This window comes from Charadrius vociferus, unplaced genomic scaffold (genome assembly GCF_000708025.1).
Source record: "Charadrius vociferus isolate BGI_N301 unplaced genomic scaffold, ASM70802v2 scaffold1401, whole genome shotgun sequence".
In the NCBI taxonomy this organism is placed as follows: Eukaryota; Metazoa; Chordata; class Aves; order Charadriiformes; family Charadriidae; genus Charadrius; species Charadrius vociferus.
In genome coordinates, this window is record NW_009646898.1 from 226389 (window position 1) to 245601 (window position 19213).

A 19213-nucleotide genomic window follows, 5' to 3' on the forward strand; every position below is an offset into this window, starting at 1 on the left:
CTGCTCCAGCTGTACTGCCATTTACATTTGTATGTGTACCTTTATTGCAGAGGGGAGTCTTTGGACAATCTTGATTCTTCAAGAACGAGCTCCTGGAGGCACCATTCATGGCTGAACCAGTCTGCGTCCTCTTCATCTCTGTCCTCTAGTCAAGATTTCAGTCGCCCGGTCTCCACTTCAAACCGAGCCTACATGTGCACTCCTTCCTCCAGCAAAGCATCTCCTGCAGCCACCTCTGGGAGAGCCCCCTCCGTGTCCCAGGCAGCCCCCCGGGCTCAGTCTCCCCTCTCTGCTTCCCAGCCAGGGTCCCAGACACGCAGCAGGTGAGTGGTTGCCCTTTTGCTGGGAAGGTATAAATGTCAGGCTGTGCTAAAGAGTGCACTTTGTATGTATGGTGGTCTACGGCAGTGTTCTTGCCCATAAGATTGATTAACAAGTCTGAAAAGTACCAGTTTTCTGTCTGGTCAGGATGGTGGAAATATGGGCTGGTATTACCTCCCTGCTCCAGTCATTCAGAAAGTTCTCCAGGTTTGTCGTCGCTGCTTGACAAGGGTTAAAAAAACAAAGGAACTGGAATAATAAATCTCCAGTCTCCAAGCTGCATGTTGGTTACCAAAATGATTAGTAAAAGCCTACTCCAGATGGCATTTCTGACATTTATTTTCTTAAGTTTGTTTTAACAAAAGATTCCTGAAACCCACGCTTTATGGCCCTCGTCTTGGTCTCTCCTCCCCCCCTTCCTGGCATGTGTTCAATATCATCTCAAGGAGCACTCAGGAATGCTCATAACCCGTGACCCTGGAGAATTACAGAGTAGGATGTTGGTTTTAATCTAGGAGGAGAAAGCAAGAATTGCAACATATTTTGAAACAAAAACGGAATTCAGTTGTGGTAGGGTAGATAACTCTGCTGGTTTATGTACTTGAAACATTTTGAAAATACCTTGGGATAAGACTATAGCGAATCATCCCCACACAACTACATGTGTTGTATGTAACAACAGTGTGAAAACTGCTTCAGTTGGTCTTACGCTCTCAGGCACTTAGTGATAAATTGACCCCCCCTTTTTTTTTTTTTTTTTTTTAAGCTAGGCACCTACATCCTTTATAATGTAAGAAAATTACCTTCTTAACCATGTTTGCTTATCTTGTTCTCACTTCCATTTGCTAACCTCTTGGTAGATCCATGGGAACTGACCTCCATATGGCTTATGTTCCAAGAGTTAACATAATATTATATGTCCAGGACTAGCCTTCTGTTATCTAACTAGGTGCAGATGGTGGGACTTGGCAGGAGTGCTTGCTAAAACTTAGCCTTCGGGATAATTCCCTGCAAATAAGAAATAAGGCAGGAGCACAAAACCTGTGTTCTTAATCTCCAAACCTAACAATATACTTTTAATGTTTCTTTGTAGAAGGTATTTTATACAATGAAATATCTCCCAAGGATGTGACAGAATTTCTTCCTAATGTAACTTTGGTCTGAATTTTAACACTTCAGCTTTCCCTAGCTTTCAGATCTACTGTAAATAATATTAATTTTCAGTTTATTTTCCCCAAGCAGCCTAATAGTCCGCTTTTTACCAGTATGTTTTTATTTTTAATCTCAAAAAGTGTTTGATAACTTTTCTTTGTCTTTTAAACCTTTTCAAGCTGGTTTTAAGGATTTTCATTCTGTATCTAGGTCGGTCAGTGGGAAGAAAATCTGTTCATACTGTAATAACGTTCTGGGCAAAGGAGCAGCCATGATCATTGAATCTCTTGGTCTTTGTTATCATTTACATTGCTTTAAGGTGAGAGCTGAGAATCACATCGTGAAGGAACAGGAACTAATCAGGAGCACGCATGGCTACTCAGTGTTATGCTCACAGGGGCTCTACTAATCACCTGCTTTGCCTTCTACTCTTGACAGCGTGGTGCATGCATATTTCCATGAGGCAGTCCTGTCTGCAGGCATTTAGCACTCAACTCTAGGACTATTTCTTAAATGCCAGAGCTGACAAGTAGGACTCTGACAAGTAAAATGGACACATTGACTGTGAGATCAAAGTTCTTCCTTCTTCAAATAGGCAGCAAAAAAAAATCAGAAGGCACTGAGCCACCTCTCCCAGAGAAATTCTCTCCTTAAAAAAAAAAAAAAAAAAAAAAAAAAAAAAAAATCTCGGTCTGGACCCATGCAGTTGAATCATTTAAGATGATCGATCACTTCTAAGCTAATCCTAGCAGACAGTGTTCACATGGTGTTTTCCAGGCAAGGGCATGTTGGCAGTGTTCAAACTGGCAGGATAAAACCCAGCACCAAATCAGAAGCTGTGTTTAGTGCAAACCAGCCCTGGTCAGACGCTAGATTAGATTAGTGCTAATCAGCCCTGGTCAGAAGCTAGGTATATTAGCTTATGCTCAGCACAGAGACATAGTTTTATGTGGTTTCCAGTCAGCTTGGGGCATACGTAGACCTTAAAGAATAAATGCTTGCCTGAAAGAGATATGAAAGCCCTCCTAGTTGCCCTGTCCTGGGACCAGATGAGGAATTAGACTGATTTGGAGGTGCTGCTGGACCCTGCTTCTTCCATGGCTTAAAGAAAAAGACTTCTGTGTCTGGTTCAGAACAGAACCCTCCATGCCCAGCTCAAATGTGTCAGCTAGAGTATTGCAAGGGATTGACTCAAAGCTCTTTCTGGTCCTGCCTGCCTGAGCAGGAGGGACTGGAGTAATCCATGGGGACTGGAGTAATCCATGGGGGCTGATGGTCATTCCCTTTCTGCTGAGCATGTATTGTGTGGGAGGGAGTCCACCTGTAAATCCTAATCTACGTAAGAAAATACCAAATTTGTGGTTTTCAAATTTCTGAAGATTAATGAGCTGTTGAACAGATTGCTATCCGAAAGATTCATTACTCATTTAAACAGTCAAGCTATCCATCCTTCTGGAGACAAATGAGTACTTTGCTTCGTGAATTCGGTAAGGAGAGTGTTACGCTTTTGTTTACAGTCCTTCCAGAAGTGGTTGATATTCACAGCAAAGATGCGTTCAGCCACCATAGTTAAATAGTTTAATGTTAGCATGACGGCTTTCAAGCCCTTTATTTATGTGTTTATTCAAGAAAAATGAAATTGGCCCCTTCTCTCCAAATAAGAACTTGTTTCTGTGATGCAAACCCAGGAAGTTGGTGGTGCCTGAGTATTTACTGCTTTGAGTGCCAGAGGGCTGAGGACGCCAGCAGCGTATAGTGCCGCATGGAAATCTGCAAGTAGCACACCCAGGTGTTCTGTGCCAAAATTGCTGTTGCCGTCTAGAGAACAAATTTTTTTCATGTTGAGCCAGTTTTAATTTTCAGAGAAACTGAAGTTCAAATTAGATTTAATGAACTAATCTCGAAAAGCAGTCCTGCTCTGTGTTTGCTTAGTTGGTGTATCTCTGCTATTCATTGTCCAGTTGTCGCCTTAATATACTTTCTGAGGGTTGGTTGCATTTTGATCTACTAATCGTTACACGTTTGCTTCTAGTGATTGTGGGTTTATGGTTCAAGCTTTGTTGAGCTTAACCCAAGCTGCTTTTGAACAGCATTTTCGTTTCCTAATATTTTGTAAGGAGTTGCTAATTATTCATCTATCATACAGTGCGTTGCCTGTGGATGCGACCTTGGAGGATCCCGCTCTGGAGCTGAAGTTAGGATCCGAAACAACAAACTCTTCTGCAATGACTGCTATATCAGATTTAAAAGTAAGGCAATCCGACTGCAGTGTGCATGACTGTAGTTCTTCATTGTGCTTTAAAACCTCAAGTGTTTGCACAGCTGAGCCACTCGATAGCTTTCATGTTTAGTTGTAAATTGGTATCTTAGAGAATAGGTTCAGCAAGGTCTGATTGCCAGTTTCTCTCTTTTGTAGAGTAGTCATTTCTAACTTTTAAGTTGCTGGTAGCTGATTTTGCCACCTTGTTATTAAGCAGCTTCAAGCAGACAACGCGGTGTAGTCATGCTGCTTTCTTCACAGATCTGAGAAAGTGGTGTCAGGGAGTTGTCAGTTGCTGAACAGGCTTGTCTCGATAACATAGAAGTCTTTTTGAAAAATTGTCTACATTTTTTTAAAAAAAGTAATCTGAATATGTACTTAATTCAATCCTAACGCATACCTGGAAAGCTATTAGTTTATCCTGTGCAGGTGGCACAAATGCTGGTTTCTTTTTGCGATGCTATTATTATTTGAATTATAGGTCTGTGATTGGTTATTCATTTAGGTACAAGTTCAGGAGGAATTGATTTACTTACAGATCTTAATTAAAAGGTGCAGTATAATTTTTTTCCTTTATTATGGTTTGCAGAATTCTGATTTACTGGAGCATGATGTTAAGGCTTTGAATAATGGTGTTGAGTTGTTTTTTTCTGCTGTCATAGATGATGGTAGACAACCTCCTAATTTTGACAAGTTGCAGGAGTTTTATATGGCTCTATCTTTATGTAGCAAATATGGATTTCTCTGGAACTGTAAAATTCATCTAAGGGAAAGCATTTATGAGTTACGTCCTGGGAAAGATGTTCGCATTTCTTCATGAGCCCGGAACATTTTTCTCATGGTGGACCAGAAGGCAGTGAAGGGAACAGGATACTCATACAACACTTGAGCAGGACTTGGGCATCTGCTGGCTGAGAAGCCTATCTCAGAAAAAGAGAAGCTCTGCGTCTGATGCTGTTACTGTTTTCAGGTTCTTTTTGGCTTCCAGGAAGAGGAAAAGCTGCCTGCACTACACAGGAATGATTGTGTGGTGCCCAAGCTAAAACCAGGAAACCCCACACCTCTCCTTGATGCTAACAGTGCGTTCACAGAGGCTAATGTTAGGTGTAAGGGTGCCGCTGTGATCAGTGGAAGGAGGAAGAGAATCACCCCCTTCCATCTGGAGGTCATCCAGAGCACCGGGTCCTATCTCTCAGAGTTACTGTTCGGAGAATTTATCTCCCTCTTGGTGACAAGACTACACCAAAATGACTGTGTTCCTATTTGAAGCGGCCAAGTGTGTGGGAGATTCAATCTGAAGCCCGCTCGTGTTATTGTTGCTTTATCTTTTATTTTAGTGGGCGGAATTGCTGGAGGAGTTGTAGAAGTTTGGTACTGAAAAAAAAAAATAATCCGTTTTTTGTTATTTCCTGGCAAGACAGTAGTCAGGAATTTGGTGATGGAAGTAAGCAAGAACTTTATCATGGATAAATTGCTATTTAGTCTCTCTTTGACATTACAGCTCATAAAGTCACAGCAGTGCCTTTCAGAAGCAGAGTTGATCTGTGAGAAACAGTTCTATTCCCTTCCCTTCAAACTGCATCTTCTCGGGCCAGTGGGCACCTCAAAACATAATTGTATGAGATACGAGTGAATCAGGAATTGTAAGAACTTGTAGGTGCAGAAAAAAGCATTGAAATTAGTGATTAGTAATTCAAATTAGCTATTTGAATAATACAAAAACCAGCTATGTGATTACTGCAATGAAGATATACTGACAGCACAGCACTGGTCTGTAATGCAGATTACTTTGTTTGCAGTTGGCATTTGACATCAGCCTGGCTAATTATTCATTAGTTTGGAACGTGAACATATTGGCTAAAAGGTTTGATAAACTGTAAGATTATTAATATTCACTGTGTAATGTTATGGTGTGATTTATTTTTTTTTTTTGCACATTTTTGTGCTAATTTTGTGGTTTAAACTTGGAACATTGTAGCGAAACACCAGCGAATTGGCAGATGCCCACAAGTATATGCAGAGAGAGGGTACAAAAGGTCTTTTTTAGTATCATTACAGTTATTTAGCAAATTTTAATTTCTTCATTGAAGGGCAAATTTAGAAAAGCTGTCACCTTGTCTCTATGTTAATACTAAAAATAATTCTTAAAAACTTGGTAAGGTGCATGTTATGTGGAATATTACTTAAGTTGAAATACTTGCAGTGCTATAATTGGATTAAACTCAAATTTGTGTTGTTCATTAAATTTGGATTGCTAGATTCAGAATGCATACCTTAGTTTGTGTTACCATTTTCAACAGGTGTTGGAAATAACATTATCTGACTATTTTTAACTTGGAAATTTTAATTTTTGTCACGAAGATTCTTCAATAGCTAGGCTTTAATTACAATTTCTTCTCTCTAACAGCTGGACAACCAACCTCCATGTGAAGCAAATGAAGATATGAAACCACTGTTGCAGATAAAAGAAGAGGTGATTGCTGCTGATGTAGATCTATAAATATATATATTGTGTGTATGTGTGTTTTTTTCTAAGAGTAACTCTTGCTTGTCTAGTCTTCATAGTAATGCATTGTATTCTTCATATAACTATTTTTATTTATAAGAAAGTAATTGCAGTAAGGAAATATCTGGGGAATATCTGCTTTCACTTTTTCAGCTTCGAGTACTGAGAGCACAAGGGAGAATAAGTATATTTTCAGTAATAACTTCAAAATATTTTTGAGGCTTATAATCAACTAGTTGACTTTCCAATGGTATATGAAGAGGGTATTTTGTTTCTAAGCTCTTGAAATGAGCATTAGAGAAATAGCTAATATAAATATATATATTTGCAATTGCTGTCTTTATTTTTGACATATACTGAAAGTGAATTCTCTAGGTTAATATGAAGCTGCATTTAATGCACACAAATGTGATTGCTTTCCATATGCTGGTTCCTAAAATTATCTGCTTTTTTGAAACTTAAATACAACAAATAATCTGTTTGCTCAGTGGTGTTGGCATACTATTCTGTGGAATCCATTTAAGGGAAAGCGTTCTCTTTTCCCATTTGAAAAATGTAACTATCACTTTTTTCCCCCACAAACTGAGTGGAAAATGGTTGTTGAATTACAGTATATTTGTAAATAAAATTTCTGATGTTGCATTTATTAGAAGGGTTTTTTTTTTCTTTCTATCCAGCTAAGTGTGTCTAAGGTGATTTGCTGAAATATAAAATTGTTTGAATTTCATCTTCGGAAAATATTTTTTATGAAAGGATTAAGATGTCCACCTAAATACGCGTAAGAACAATAGTTCTTGCTTTTCTCTTTTCCTTTACAGTAGATGTCAAATTTTGTATATAGTTCTCCCATCAAGCTCCTCATGCTCTTTGCCTTAAGTGTTTAATACAAGTGGCAAGATTGATTCTTTGTCCTCTGTGCTCACCCTTGAAGCATGACAATTGAAAGAGGTGGAAGTTCCCCAAAACCTCTTTGCCGTGACTAGGAACGAGGTGCTGAAAGTATGTTAGGTTAGGTTCTGCTCCTTCTGAAAATGCAGCTGGAACATGCACTATGTGTTTTTCAGCGGTGGCTCCCAAATTGCTTTGGTCAGTGGCTTCCCCAAAGCCTTTCATGCCCAGTTATGTACCCTTCTGCGTCCGCATCCTTGTAAGCAGCGAAGGAAACATGGGATGTGGATTGGAGGAGTTTGGGGGAGCATTTTGTGGGTGAAACTGAGGAAGAGGACAGATGGGAGGTTTAGGAGGGTGGTGGGCCTCTGAGTTTGAGCTTGTACGTGGCACCATGAGGAGCCGCAGTGAGGGTGCCAAAGCAGCTTAGGGTGCTCTTTCCTCTCAGGGGATTTCAAGGACGGATAGGAGAGCTTAGCAGACTGGGGAGAGAGACTGTGGCTGCAATAGCTGAGGGCAGCAAGGGAACATCATGCTGTTTCTGCGTAGTGGGAGAACTTCACCTGTGTGGGCCTCCTGTAACTTCTCCTGCTTGTAACTCCACCTGTCTCCTGTTTTGCTTTTGTTTGTTGACCTTTCCCCCGAACAGATGGGTTCTGCCTTGTGCCAAGGAACTCCCTGCTAATAAATACTAAATTACAAAGTGCCAAACATTATTTCCAAATTTTGCTTAAAAAAAAAAAAAAAATCTAAAATGCCTCATCAACCCAAAGTTGACAAGCTTCTTGTTCAACCACCTTTGTGACTTGGCCTTGGCTTTTGGTATTCAATTAGTGTCTCCTATGAAGTGGACTGGTAAAGATATTTCATTTGCTTTCCACCGTTGTGGTAAGTAATGACGTGGTAGACCACAGGTGAGAACTCTGGGGTATGAAGACCCTAGTCCTCAAATACAGACTACTGAGGGATATCCACACTCACAGCCCTCTGGGAGCCTGGGATCCTCTCTGCTGCTTGTGGAAGAAGATTGCTTCCCTGAGAGCTATTCAGAATGGGAACCAAATTAGGTGCAGTGCAGATCTGGCTCCCAGTTAAGGCACGTACCTAACAGAGATGGTCTGGATGCCCCTCTACACTGCCTAGTTTTCAGCTTTCTTTTATGGTAAGCAGAATCAGACTATGAACAGCTACCCTCCACCCTTCCCCCACCCGGTAAATTCAGGATCCCCACAGTTCTCATCACCAGCCTTGAAATACAATGCGAGAGACTTTTTTTTTTTTTTTTTTTTGGTTACAGGTCAAAGTTTCTCAGCCTCCAAGGCATCAATGAATTTATCCTAGCCTATCCATGATTTTCCCTCTCACAGCATTGTGTTATGCAGCAAAGCAGCAGAAAAAGTCAGAGATGGCCATGGCACCTCTTGCATCTTAAGACCAGTCCTGTTGCCCTGTCCCTGGGAATCATTTGGGCATGGAAATTGCCTGGGGGGTGAAGAACAGAGGGAGAGAAGAAAGCTCAGCAACCCGCGGTCTGCGGTGCTGCTGGAGCTGCCTGACTGGTGTCCCACAGCACAGAGTGATGCGCTCTGAGCTAGGCTGGCTTTTCCTAAATGGTGTCAAGTATTTCCATGCGGGCTTCAATTTCATTTTCCCACAAAATGTCTGGGGAAAAAAAAAAGAAAAAAAACCCAACAAACAACAGGGTTATTTCATTAGCTTGTACCAAATGGCTTGCCTGTGAGCAAACAGAGAGTGGAATTTTGGTTTAGCGGGGCTCAAAGAGCTGTAGCTGAAACTCTTGCAGAGTTGAAGCCGAGTTTCTCACCCTTGTTAAAGGCCTGGTTTAACAAAGGCTCCTTCGAACCTATGTTTGCTAATTCAAGCTGGCAAATGTGAGCAACAAAAACTCTTTCCTCCTCTCCTTTCCCTGGAGGGAACAGGCAGAGAAACCCCACATTATGAATGCTGCGGTATCGATGTTTTGGGATCCTCACTAAAGTATTTGGAGTGTGTTGGGCTCTGAAGTTCAGCAAAACCGATTATCCGCTAGCAACACAAGATGGCAGTGTGTAAGTGCAACTCACACAATAAAAAGCCTTTTCCATGGTTGTAATCTTACATAAAAAGGATCATGTTTGCTAAACGATATTAAAGTTGCAATGTAATGACAGTTGCAGAGACAACTTTCTCTTAATCTTGGGCCTTTCTCCCTACCTGGCATCGTGGAGGTGCGATGTGCAACTGAACCTGAGTAGTCTCATTTGATTTTGTCTGCCAGTTGGTTAATTAACTGGTTAATTAACTGCTATTTATACCAATACTGAGTAGGGAGAAAAGTAAAGAGAACACTTCCTAGGAAGAAAAATAAACTAGATGATTTACAGTGGAGAGTTTTGGCGTATTTTGTTGAATTCTTAATTTTTATGATGCTGTTCAAGGAAGAAGAACCAATTGCTCTTCCTCTGTTCATCAGCTTCCGAAAGTGTTTAAGGTTAAAACACTTAAATGCAGGTATCTACAGGTGAGCTGGGCCTCTGCATTGCTATTAAAATCTGGGTGGATTTAAGGCTCAGTTCTGTTCTTTATTCTTGGGTGTCTGGTGCTGCTTGGGATGTTTTTGAGTGTCTAGGACATCAGCCCAGGGTTGGGGGCGGGTAAGGTGCAAACCTGGGAGATACTCGTACAGCTGCTGGTGCAGGTCTCGTGAGATGCTTTAGAGCATCTGCAAGGGCAGCTGAGATTTACGAGCGAGCACACGGGATCAAGCTCAACTCCCTACAGACAGCAGAGCAAAGGTGTGATTTCATGGGCCAGTGGGTAGGTGTCTACTGTCGGGTGAGGTGCTTGGCTGTCTAAGCTTCGCTGGCTTTAAGGGGTGTGTGGACCCTGGCTCACGTGTAGACATCTGCGTTTTTGCACACCTGTGTCTTAATGCTGACTGAATTCTTCCGAAAGTATCTGAGAAATGCCGATTCAGCTAAATCCTTCATCTACCCTATTTTTAGGCTGCCAGCAACGTACATTTGAACATGGCTTTGAAACTGAGTGGTCTATGGATAGCGGCTCTGGCACAGGGCAATGTTAAATAAAACGGCACTTCAAAATAGAAAAAGTTGTCTATAACTTTCAGTATGTGAACTTACTGTGGGATTCCACTAATACACAAGAACAAACAAATCAAGCATCTCAGGGTGAAATTCAAGGTATTGCATATGCTCTTAGTTTTGTTGAGATTTCTTTAAGAACTTTTTTAATAGAAGATTTGTCAGAAATTTCAAGCTGAATTACCTATGCGTTCGTCCCTTCAGGCAAGCTGCAGCGCTGCAGGCACTGCTGGTTAGTGGCGAGATTTATGCAGCTAGCCCTTTGTTAGAGCCCGGTGTCTGAATTTGGAACTCACGCCGATACAAGAAATGGGCAGAACCAGTCTCATTATTTTCAGAAAAGCACCTCACAGGTGAACCTCGAGGAAGGTCCAAGTGATAAGTTCAACACTTCCCTTAGGGTAATAGCTGTTGTAACGTGGCCCACCTTGTCGCTTACAGAGGGTAAAAGGGTTTGAAATCTGTCAATTTGAGCTCAACATGAATTCCGGCGCGCTTGCAGCGGTCTTTTAAATTCCAACCAATCCTCTGTAATGGATTAGCAAAACCTGTGCCAGAGCTGTAATGGAAGGCTATTAGCAGCAGGTGTAATTACATGAAAGAGGAGCTTCATGCTGGAAGCTCTTCAGCATTTTTATTTTAGCTCCATGCTTCTTGGGAGCTAGGGGCAGCGACATAAAACAACATAGGAGGATGATGTAGAACACTTGCTCACAAAAGGAATATTCTAGGGTGAGCAGTAGGGTATTAGTTTATTAAAGCTGAAGAATTTTTTTTAATTGGTTCAACAACCTACTGGAAACAAACTTACCAATTAATTAGCTGCTGTAGGCAACAAACACTCAAAAGAGATGCATCATGCAATGGGAATTACTGGCTTCTATGGGTTTGCCTTAACAGTCAACATTTTACAAAGAACTAAAGCACTAAAAGGTATGTACAAGGGTGTGTGTACACACAGATTGTCTTTATTAATTGTAACAGAAGAAAGAAAAAGCTCGGGCTGTTAAACGGACAGTTCATAAATACAACCCAGTGAGAGCAGGCTTGCGGTCAGCCCAGGGTGTCATCTTAAATGGCCTTTTGCAAGTAGCTGTGCCAGAGCAAGTGTTTCTGATTCCCTGAACTGGAATTTTCTTTTTTCCCCCAGGCAGTCAACCAGATGTGCCATTTATTGGTGCATCAATTGCATCTGGACTTTCTGGGATGGAAATTCTCAGATTTCAGGGTCAGATCAGGCTGCTGCAATCATTTGATCTGCCTATGTCCCTACAAAGATCAGAACTTTTCCCCCAATAATTCCTGTATTGAACACAAAACTTCTGTGTGAACAACAGTATTCTTTGTTGGAAAGAAACTCTGTGTAAATCTGAAGTATGCAAATGATGGAAAATCTGCCATATGTCAACATAAATTGTTCCAGTGGTTAATTAGCACTCTTAAAACTGTTGATTTTATTTTTGGCTATTTTATTTTAATGAGCTCTCTAGCTTATTATGATTTTATTTTCATTCATTTAACATGATTTAGGATCTTAGGACTGGATTAACTCTTTTTTTTCTTTTTCTCTTACATTGTACATGTGACTTTGGTAGTCCCAATTTTTTTAATTTTTATTTCTTATCATAGAATGGTAGGGGTTGGAAGGGACCTTTGTGGATCACCTAGTCTAACCCTCCTGCCAAAGCAGGTTCACCTAGAGCAGGTTGGACAGGAATGCACCCAGGCGGGTTTTGAGTCTCTCCAGAGAAGGAGACTCCACAACTTCCCCAGGCAGCCTGTTCCAGTGTTCTGTTACCCTCAAAACAAAGAAGTTTCTCCTCATGTTCAGATGGAATTTCCTGTGTTCCAGCTTGTGCCTGTTGCCCTGTGTCCTGTCACTGGGCACCACTGAAAAGAGTCTGGTCCTACCCTCTTGAAACCCGCCCTTTAGATATTTATAAGCATTGATGAGATCCCCTCTCAGTCTTCTCTTCTCCAGGCTAAACAGAACCAGGTCTTTCAGCCTTTCCTCATAAGACAGATTCTCCAGTCCCTTGGTCATCTTCGTAGTCCTCTGCTGGACTCTCCCCACTAGTTCCCTGTCTTTCTTGAACTGGGAGGCCCAGAACTGGACACAGTACTCCTGATGTGGCCTCACCAGGGCAGAGTAGAGGGGGTGGATCATCTCCCACGACCTGCTGGCCACACTCTTCTCGATGGGTGCCATTGGCCTCCTTGGCCACCAGGGCACATTGCTGGCTCAAGGTCAACCTGTTGTCCACCAGGACTCCCAGGTCCCTTTCCACAGAGCTGCTCTCCAGCAGGTCAGCCTCTAACCTGCACCAGTACATGGGGTTATTAGGTGCAGGACCCTACACATGCCCTTGTTGAACTTCACTAGGTTCCTCTCTGCCCAGCTCTCTAGCCTGTTCAGGTCTTCCTGAACGACGGCACAGCCTTCTGGTGTATCAGCCACTCCTCCCAATTTTGTGTCATCAGCAAACTTGCTGAGGGTACACGCTGTCCCCTCATCCAGGTCATTGCTGAATATGTTGAACAAGACTGGACCCAGTACTGACCCCTGGGGAACACCGCTAGTTACAGGCCTCCAACTAGACTCTGTGCTGCTGATCACAGCCCTCTGAGTTCTGTCTGTCCGCCAGTTCTCAATCCACCCCACTGTCCATTCATCTAACCCACACTTCCGAAGCTTCCCTATGAGGATGTTAAGGGAGACAGTGTCAAAAGCCTTGCTGAAGTCAAGGTAGACAATGTCCACTGCTCTCCCCTGTACATAAAGCCTTACTGCTCTCACATCAGTCAGAGAATGCAAGATTACATCCATTGGAAGATATTGTGGATAAACTGTCCCTCTCTCAGTGAATCGCAATCCAAAACTCTCCCAGGAGAGTATCTAGAACAGAGGGGAAATAATCTTTAAGTGCATTAAGGTCTGTAAGAATTTCTTTGTGTAATGCATAGATTCAAGTAAGACCTTATGCCCACAAGGGAATTTTGCTGCATAAATCTTCTGCCATAATTACTAAGGCATTGAATTGCCTTTGTGGGAATGACCATGCCCAAATTCCTGTGTGTTTCTGCTCATTTTTCTGTCTTAGGAAAGCACCTGTAAGAGATTCCCATGCTGACATGTCTTGGTTGACAAAGGGACAAGATCACATTCCATTTTTATTTCTCAGCATGAATTTTCAGCTGCAAAAATACAGTTAATTCCTTCAATGTTTGGCAGGTATTGCTAGGAGGGGTCCAACTTGTAGCTTTCCATCAAACTCTAGCTCTGTGAAGATAACAATTGCTGTCTTTTGATGCCCATGTAAAGAAGACTCCTGCAGAGAAACATTAGTTTTACTTGCATGTGATACTTCATTTTAAATAAAATTCATTCCTACTAAGGTAGCTATTGCATTTATGAGATATGTATGTGCTGCACCTCATTATTAATGCCAATGGTTGTACCAGTGTACTCCTGTCTGCGCAAATCAGAGGAAAATCCAAAAAAAGTTTAGGAAAAGCCCCATTTATTGCAGGCATAGAATCATAGAATGGTTTAGGTTGGAAGGGCCCTTGAAGATCATTGAGTCCCACCCCCCCTGCCATGGGCAGGGACACCTCCCACTAGACTCGGTTGCTCAAAGTTAAACAAGCCTTGCACACCTCCAGGGATGGGGCCTCCGCAACTTCTCTGGGCAACCTGTTCCAGTGCCTCACCACCCTCAAGGTGAAAAATTTTTTCCTAATATCTAATCTAAATGTACCTTCTTCCAGTTTATATCCATTCCCCCTCGTCCTGTTGCTACATGCACTTGTAAAAAGTCCTTCCCCAGCTTTCCTGTAGGCCCCATTTGGAGCAAGTCAGTAAATGAACAGCCTTTAGCTAGGCACAGCTACTGCTTGTTACTAAGCCATGGCCGTCTAAGACAGCACACTGCCGAATGGCAGCCACAAGCTATGCTAGTCAGCCTATTTTATGCAAAATACAAATAAGCGTGCATTTCTATCAACAACTTGAATGCTTACAAGTACTTTTGGACCTCAGCAAGTGAAAAAAAGTGACAAATCACTTTTTTGCCCTTTGCTATTGCGATAATTGGATGGTTTGGGCTTTTGACTGGTGGACTCAGTATTCTTTGGGATTTTTTGTTGCCTGTGATAGTTCATAGCATGTCTAATACCTGCAAACCTTGGGATGTGTTCCCTGTCCCTCACTACTGTGTCAACTCAACAATACAAGAAAGGAAATTCTATACTGAAGGTCATTCCTGTCAACGTACAAAGGTATTTAAGTTGTCCAGAATATTCTGTGTTACACCAGCCGCTTTAGTTTCACCATCACCTAATCTTTTTAATTTCATCTGCTTCTGCTCATGATGTGGTGCTAAATGGAAATCAAAAAGTGAGCAGATAAACACCAGTTTGATACTGGAAAGATGAGTGGATGCTAAACAAGAGGGGATATACAGGCTACACAATCCATTTACCTTTATTATGCTAACGCTTTCTGATTATTTCCTATAGCACTTTGAAGATATACAGTGTTATCACACAGCGTGTTCTTGGTATCCTATGCACTTATGTTCTCTTAAATCCTATTTGTCTGTAACATCTTGGACTTGAAGCCAAGAAACCTGCTGATTCAGAAACGCTGTTTACATAATCTTTTATTCCTAATCTCTTTGCCAGATCATGAATTGTTCATAAGACTAAATTGTGTATAAAATACTAAGTGAAAGTGCTAACTTCATTTAGCTTGTAAAGCCAAAACTTCCCTTCACCTAGCATGGAGAGCATTTGAATTCTTCCCTTTGGTGTCTCAAGGCTATGACCTTGGAAGTATGTCCATAAAAGTATCAATAGCAAAAATGTTCCTGGGTCAATCCCCAAGCAGCAGATATTTTCACTCCCTGATTTTCATATTGTTTTTTTTCTCTCATCAGTCCTGCTTCACTGTTGGTTTTTTGTTGGGTTTTTTTTTTTCCGTGATGACAACAATGGTTATACTATTCAGCAAATGTATTTATCTTCTGATCAGGCTTCGTGCTGAGGCAGCAAAACAAATGCATTTATAATGTTGTTCTCATGCACATAGATCGACTGCAACTCTGATTCCCACAGAGCCTGATTGGTTTTGAGCAGAGCACTTGACAAAAGTGAGCCTGGGAGTCGTCTGCTTGCCTCTTGCCTCCCATGATGGAACAGGCTCTTTGCAACAGCACAGCCGTTCTCTAGCCTGGGAAAAAGATTTCCCCATGCAACCCACGGGTATGTTCTGCTGTTCAGTAAACTCCAGTGGCTTGCATGAAAGGCGAGCCTGCACCACTGGAGATTTACTGCATTACTGGCCAGTGAGAACAGGAGTGTGACTCGGATCAGCAAGGCCCATTAGTGAGGCTGTGAAGTGATAACCTTGACTGAGCTAAATACTGCAGGCTGTGTTGCTGGACAGAGTTAGAAAAATCAGCTCTGCTGATGTGAGCAGAACTGCAGTGGTTTACCTTAGCTAAGGATGTGCAGATGAAATTCCAACTATCTTGTAATTCTTATCTCTACTTTAAGTTTTTGTATAGGTGCTGCAGAGGTCTTGTACAGGTATCACCGGATTGGGAGTTTTTTGGGAGCTTGAGAGAGTAACTAGAGTTAGGAGTGATGAAAACAATATGCTGTGATTCTGTGAAGATGTTGAGTGCTAACCTATTTTGCCAGACTAGAAATCTCCTTTGTGATGTTCTTGAAGCCTCTTGACTTCAAGCTATCTAATAAATGGTAATTTTTATAAACCAGGTGACTCTTTTTTTTTTTTCTCCTTAAAGCAAGAAAACAATGACAGCAAACCAAATAGTTTAATGAAAAATTAACTTCTGTTGGCATTTCTTCAGCTAATAGCGTGTGAAGAGCCCTTGATAGATGATTGCTTCACCAAAAGAAATACCAAGGTTTAATTCTTTCTTAAATTATAAAATGCATCTGGTCCGGGATTCTTGAGTGATGGGTTTGTGATCCCCCACTACCTTTAAAAGGAGTTTGTGGGCAGTATTTTCTAACTTTTCTGGTTGCATGTTTGTAACATGAATCTGTGTAGCTATACTGATTATTATTTTCCACATGAGGACTTAAATTTTAAATTTTCCAGACATATTTGTAGCACCCATTAGCTGTTAGTAAGCTTCAGTATTCAACGAACCAACTTGTGAGCAGAATGCTTAGAAGGATGATAAATGTTTCTGTTTAATCTTAGATTGGAGTTCGGCCAAGATCTAAACTTTTTCTTCTTTGGTGCAGTGTTTCTCTGCGTGGAAGGCACTCGCTGTGGGGATGGGAAGATTGCACTGAAATATATCATCTCCAACAGTGGTAGAAGGTTTTGTGACTCAAATCTCTTGCCAGACATGTCCCGCTCTACTGCGTTGGGTCAGATTAGAAAGAGTAGCGTTTGTTTCTTTCTACCACCTGGATATTAAACCCTGAACCTCTGATACCTGATCTAACACTTCAGAGCCCTGACAGGTAGAAACAGCTTTCATCTACCATCTTTTCAATTCAAGACTGGGCATATAACAGCCAGGACAGATAAATGCCAGGGAAGTTCTGCTGTCCTGCTTCCTCTGGCATTAGAGTATGGACTCTCTTCTTTCTGCCAGTAGAGGATTTGCCCTGTGCGTTGCATTGGGCAGAATTTGATGTGTTTACCTGGTTGCTTTTCTGAGCAGAACTGTACTTTCCGGTGCATTTTCTTTACTGGCGGTTCTGGCCAAAAGGGTTGGACGCGCTCCCATACCGTGGCTGCTAGTTTTATCTTCTCCATGCTCACGTTCCAGCACTAAAGTCAGATTTTTGCATCCCTGACAGCTGAAACAGGAGGAAACCTGATGTTCAGCCTCTATCAGCCTCTCCCTGTAATGTCAGTAATTAACTGTAGCGTTTCGCTTGCCAAGCAGCGAGCCTTGGAGTTCTTGCAGCCACGCTGGAAAGTGAAATGTGGCAGTCTCTCACTTTCCTATGGCACTGTCAGATTGGCTCAGCGATTATCTACTGACAGTCGTGTTGCTGGCAGAAGGAGTGATGTCTTTTTGGCAGCTAGCCCACACGTGACTTGGTACTTAAGTTATTATTTCTTTCCTTCAGCTTTGCTTCAACAGCGCTTTACAGATTCAGCCGGGGCTCGGGTTTCTTCTCTGCATTCACTATGCTGAAGGGAACTCTTCCATGTTCACCTTGTAATTAAGCAAAGTTGTAGGTTTCATAAATCACCTGCTTTAAATGTGGAGTGGTTTTGGAGGTTCCTGATTTCCATCAGCTGTGTATCTCTCTGCCACCGCGCAGTGGTAGTTACTTATTTTAAGCAGAAGCCACCTCTGCTGTCAGAGACTCCCAGGGAGCAGAACGTTTTGACCCTTTGACTGTCTAAATCAGGTACTGGAGGGACAGTATAAATTTAGGGCAAAAGGAGTACAACCCCAAACTGTTTAGCAGGGGAGCTATTAATCCCTAGTATTCCCATCCCCAAGAAATGAAGAAATAAGGGGAACTGTATGAAGGGTTGCCTCCTATTTTTAAGTGATACTGTGATGAGTGTGTTGGTTTAGGGTGAGACTATGATGAGTGTGATGGTGTATGCTGACTGCAGGAATTTGAACGAAGGCAGATCACAGCAGGAAAGGGCCGGACCCAGAACAGGGAAAAGCAGCTATTGACTTCACTGGTTGCAGTCTTTAAAAGCTATTTCCCTTATCATACCTTGAGCTGTGCCTTTGATTGTTAAAGAAAAAAAATTAGAGCTTAAAGGATAATGATACAACACAAAACGATTTTTTGGCGTTTTCTGACAGATGCATTGAATTCATTTTTCTAAGAGGTTATAACCAGTTTGGTGGAAAACTCACTCTACTGGAGGACTATGTGATGGAAATATGGCTTCCATAACATGGGGGACAACTGGATGCAAAGCTATTTATATCAGCAGAGGGTATCGTAGGCTTAATTTCTTTTTAGGATGTGATAAACCCCTCTTTTTGTATTTCAATCAAAGACACCATTTCTACAGGCCTTTCTCTGAAGAATTTAGTTGGGACTGACTCAGTGACAAGAGCAGCTGATCCACAAGCGGTAAAGCAATGAAAGAGCTGAATTTTGGAGATTTTTATCAGAAAAATACTGAGCAGTTTTTCTATGTTTCATGAAAACAATGTTGGCTTTAGACTATCTCTAATTGACACTTTCTTGCCTAGATGGTGGATTTTCTCTGAGGTTTCATACCCAAGGTCTTTGTAGGTTTGACTTTGCTTCCCTTGTGGCATTTGTGGCAATGCCTCTGGCTTTGCAGAACCAAACAATGATTAAAGAGTTAGATATGCCTTTTAATTAATTTTTAATTAAAACGGAGGAAGTAGAGAAGAAAAAAGGAGAGAGTCCTAAAAAGCTGAAATCTTTGTTCCGCTCTGTTTTGGCTTCAGCTGTTGTTATGTTTGAGAACTACAATTGATTCAATCTTTCTAGTTTGGTTAAGAACTGGCCAGGGTACACGGACATTTTCTTGCAAAGTGCATCCAGACTTTGAGTTCTCTGTTGTCCCTGTGTGCTCTGGTCTGATTCTGAACTCAGAAGCCATGGATCAGAAATCCAAGCCCAAAGAGGCTCACAGAGTGTACTGACCACTTATGGCAATATTTAATATTAAAATAATTTTACAAGACTGCATCCATTAACACAAACTGCTGTACCTTTTTTGACACAATGTAATTACCTTCTTTTCACCTCTTCTTTACCCTTAAAAATCTTGTCAGACAGCATGAATCACATCTGCTCAGGTTAAATGTATTAAGACCACTTAATAACAGGTCATGTTCTTTCCCATAAATGCCATTTAAATATATTTATTGAATGCATTTAAAGATTTTTCTTTAAAATGGCACTACACTTAATTGCATTTTTATGCTGAGAAACCTTATTGGAGTTAATGAACTGTTTTCATAACTCAGTATAATA

At 41.5% G+C, this 19213-nt stretch overlaps 1 protein-coding gene across 1 annotated transcript in view; it reads left to right on the plus strand.

Annotated features, from left to right (window-relative positions):
- Nucleotides 1-4282, plus strand: part of LMO7 (LIM domain 7) — a 97046-nt gene extending 92764 nt beyond the window's left edge. Inside the window, exons 31-34 of the mRNA XM_009894448.1 lie at nt 51-323; nt 1684-1792; nt 3620-3722; nt 4239-4282. Of these exons, the coding sequence (XP_009892750.1) occupies nt 51-323; nt 1684-1792; nt 3620-3722; nt 4239-4282 (529 nt within the window). The remainder of the gene's footprint in view (nt 1-50; nt 324-1683; nt 1793-3619; nt 3723-4238) is intronic.
- The last annotated feature ends 14931 nt before the right edge of the window (nt 4283-19213 follow it).